The sequence below is a fragment of the Sceloporus occidentalis genome, unplaced genomic scaffold, assembly GCF_023333645.1.
Source record: "Sceloporus occidentalis isolate IW3139 unplaced genomic scaffold, rSceOcc1.0.p SCAF_7, whole genome shotgun sequence".
NCBI lineage: Eukaryota > Metazoa > Chordata > Lepidosauria > Squamata > Phrynosomatidae > Sceloporus > Sceloporus occidentalis.
In genome coordinates, this window is record NW_028316987.1 from 96,053,961 (window position 1) to 96,057,951 (window position 3,991).

General features: G+C 49.3%; 1 protein-coding gene across 1 annotated transcript; it reads right to left on the reverse strand.

The window, feature by feature from the left end:
- Positions 1 to 432: 432 nt before the first annotated feature.
- LOC149310168 (disintegrin and metalloproteinase domain-containing protein 20-like) lies at positions 433 to 3,671 on the reverse strand. The gene has a single exon (XM_089533839.1). It carries the CDS (start codon positions 2,683 to 2,685, stop codon positions 589 to 591), a length of 2,097 nt encoding a protein of 698 aa, XP_089389965.1. The 5' UTR covers positions 2,686 to 3,671; the 3' UTR covers positions 433 to 588.
- Positions 3,672 to 3,991: the final 320 nt, after the last annotated feature.

A 3,991-nucleotide genomic window follows, 5' to 3' on the forward strand; every position in this document is an offset into this window, starting at 1 on the left:
GCCAAAAAGTTGCAAAGAGACTGCAGAAAGTTACATGACTTTCTGCCCAGAGATTCTAGAAGTTTCCGAGTTTGCTGTGCATGCACAGAAATAACCCATTTGTGTGAATTCGCAGATGACTACTCGAAGAAACACAGTTACAGGTGAGCAACCTGTCCATATTAAACATACAACAATGATTATATATGAGCTGAATACATGAAGTGAATATTAAATAATTGGATATGTCTAATATTATACTTGATCTTCACTGGTTCTGACAGTCTGCCCCCCTAAAGCTCTATTTCTCCCCCTTTGGCTTGTCTTGGGTCAACTTGTCAGCACTCACATCTTTGCCATTTAGCCACTCAGCCAGGTCAATTGGGAACTTTTTTTTTAAAAAAATGATTAAGCAGCCACTTTTATTTACAAAACGCATTATTTACACTATAGTACAGTACAATTTGCATATGCTCATTATTTTATAAGTATTTGCAATTTCAGATTAGGCACTTCGGGGGTTGTCCTCAAATGAGAACTTACTGGAGTTTGTCATCTAAGACGTCTGAGTGAACTATAGAAATTCCAATAATCCCATCAGTACATTTCTTACAAAATGCCAACTCCAGCAATAAGAAGAGCAGAAGCAGCAAAAACAACTATTACAGTGCTTCTAGTCATCCCAACATGGCCACTGTTGGGTGGAGGGGGTCCACTATCAATGCTGCCACCATAGCCTTCTTTGAGACAATTTGGTGGGGCCCAGCCATAATTACAATGACAATTTTTATGAGAATTGCATACTCCTCTGTTGTGGCACTTTGTCTGATTACAATCATAGTTCAAGAGAGACACTTTGATACAATCCCTATTAATGCATATCATGCCATGGCCACACTGGGTGCCGTCTTTTACCTCTCCAGTATCATTTGGGTCATTTGCACCCCAGCACAAGTTGTTATCAACAGAAGTCTGAATTATGGTGCTTCCCTCATCAAAATGAGGCACTTCATCAATGTTTATGCACTGGATCTTCCCACATAACACACCACTTTTGTCACATTTCTTATAAATGTTACCAGCAATGCCACAATTCCCAAAACGGTCACCTTGAGTATTTATTTCTTTGAAGCAAATTAGTGGGGCAACTGCTGCTCGTTTACCAAAGATCATTTGGCATTGTTCATTGTGAGTAGAGCATTTTCCATGATAGCAGTAGGCACCATCATGGCATGGGGCTCCATCTTGTACATAAACATCTTCGGGACACCATTCTGTAACCCCAGTGCAGTACTCAGGAAGATCACAGATGTTAGTTCTTTCCCTACAAACTGTTCCAGCCGGAAGAAACTGGCAGTTGGCACAACACTTTCCAAAAGCACACGTGGCCCCTGACCGCAACATACAATTTGCTTGGCAACAAGTGTCGGATTTGCAATGAAATTGTGAACCGCAGTCACACTGTTCTCCACTTTCTACCACTTTATTCCCACAGTTTTCACGTTCGTATAATTTCTCGTGTTCCGGAGGGACCAAGAGACATTGTTTACTTCTGCTGCTGATTAGGTGGAAATAGCTCTCGTAGCTGCAGTTGCTGAAGCTACTTGTGTAGCTTTGTATGGGAGCCATGATGCAAGAATGCTGGTTGCAAACGCAGCCCTTCTCGTCGTCTCGCATGCCGAGGCTGTGTCCCAACTGATGAGCAAAAGTGATGGCGAAAGAGAACAAACTGGAAGTAACAAACGCCTCGACGGAGGATGCCCAGTCGGGATCACATGCCGCTCCTACGAATGATGTCCCGAGCTTTGCCCCGAAACGCTTGTAGACGAAGAAGTGGCCGACGTCGTGCCTCAGCCGCTGAGTGAGCACCGTCCTCCTCCATGTGTTGAAAGCATCGAGTAGCTTGCTCAGGCTCTCTGGAAGGGCAATGAGGTTCCTCTGGGACCATATCTCCAGCCCAACAAGGTGCAGGCGGATCCCGAGGGGCCTGTAGAAGGAGTCTGCAATATGAATGGCCTCCAGCACTTGCCTGGCCGCCAGCGTGGCATTCCCCCCGAACTGGAGGAAGAGCTGGTGCTCCATCACAATGGCCACCTTGATGTACCTGGTGGGCTCCCTCCACGGAGCATCCTCATGTGCTGTGTTCTTTGTGGTTTGGTCCACAGGCTCACTTCCAGGGTGGCCCTCCTGCTCCTGGCCAGAGTCCAGCCCACAGCTGCTGGTCCCTTCTCTGCCGCCCTGGCCCTCTAGATGGAAGAGCAGGTGCTGGAAGGTGGGGGAGCCCTGGAGGGGCCGGATCTCGTAGGCCTCCCCTGCGGCGACCTGGAGCAGGCCCTGGAGGCCCCCGCCTTCGGTGCAGGTGCTGAGGGCGGCCAGGGAGGCGGGGTGGCCGTCGGCCCGGCCCTGGAAGAAGCACTCCTCCCGGAGGGATGGCGGGTAGTCCACCTGCGGCTCCCCATCGGCACCCTGGCTGAGGACTGGGAAGGGCCTGTGGAGGAAGCCCCTCTCCTTCCGCCTCAGCCGCAGCACCAGGCCTCGTCCCGCCACTTCCAGCAGCAAGGCCAGCTCCTCGCCTCCACCTCCACGGGGCGCCATCCACCTCGGGATCACCACCTCAGGGGAGGCCCAGGCCTTCAGGCACAAGGCCCCGGAGGCCGCCAGCAGCAGGAGGACGAGGAGGGCGCCCCCGGGGCCCCCCAGGCCCATGGCTCCCCTTGGGGGCCTCCTCAAAACTGTGAGATTTGGGAACCTCAGGCTAATGATCCACAACCAATTTATTGTAAAACAAGAAAGTTTATTGTAAGATGCACAGCAGACGTACCCGCAAGCACGTCTTTGCAGAATCTGAAGGCACAGGGACAGATCCCCCTTTAAAACCCCACCCAGGACTCCATCACCATGGCAACCAGCCCCCTTACAGTTGAAGAACCGTTACCTTCTATCCCACATTCCAAACCCCTGAGCAGGGCCCCATCCACAAGCCAAACCTCACCCTTAATATTCCACCTTACTTTCCCAGCCCCCAACACTATGCAGTGTCTCAACACACAGAACTATCGAGATCAATATATATATTAAACATACAACAATGATTATATATGAGCTGAATACATGAAGTGAATATTAAATAACTGGATATGTCTAATATTGTACTTGATCTTCACTGGTTCTGACAGTTGATGAGCCAGAGTCTGCCCAACACATTTTTGTTTTGCACACCTTCAGCAAACAGAAAACCATACACTGTCATATTGTAGAGACGCTTGCATGGCTATGGAGTGCGTGCGGTGGATGATGTTGCTTCTTTCTTAGAGCTACCTGGCTGTAGGGCATTCGGGGGGAAGAAAGGAAAGGAAGAACCAGGAAAGAACAGATGGACAAGTGGAGAGGCTTTGTGAAGTCGAAGACGTTCATGGACAGCATCCATAGTTTTTTCTGGGCTTTTCAGGCTCTGTGGCCATGTTCTAGAAGAGTTTATTCCTGATGTTTTGTCAGCATCTGTGGCATCTTCAGAGAATGGAGAGGCTTTATTTTTTATATCTAAAATAAGCAGTTAATTGACTAGTTTGTGTTGTTTTGTTTTAATTTAGGATCTTTTACTGTAGGGAGCACTGATGCTTTGGGATGTAGCCTGCTGTATTTTGTCTGCCCCATTTCCCCAGCTGGGGAGCAGCTGCCTGTTGTTTTTTTTTTTTTTGGGGGGGGGGGGGGACTACTGTTGGATGCTGGCCAGTGGAGGCCCACCTGGGCCTGGGAGCCCCTTCCCCCACTTTCCCCTTCCCCTCCCGGCTCCTGCTGATCCCCTTTGGCTTGTCGTCAGTGTCCACACCATGCCTCAGGTGGCCTTAGCTCTGCTGTGCCCTTTTGGACTGTACAGCGGAAGCTGCTTTTATACCAGATTGTGTTTAATAATGTGTACAGGTACAGACACATTAAACAGAACTAACTTAACGGCTCTTGGGTGTCTTTTGGGGGTGAGGATGGGGGAGAACACATCAACTTGCTCTGGTTC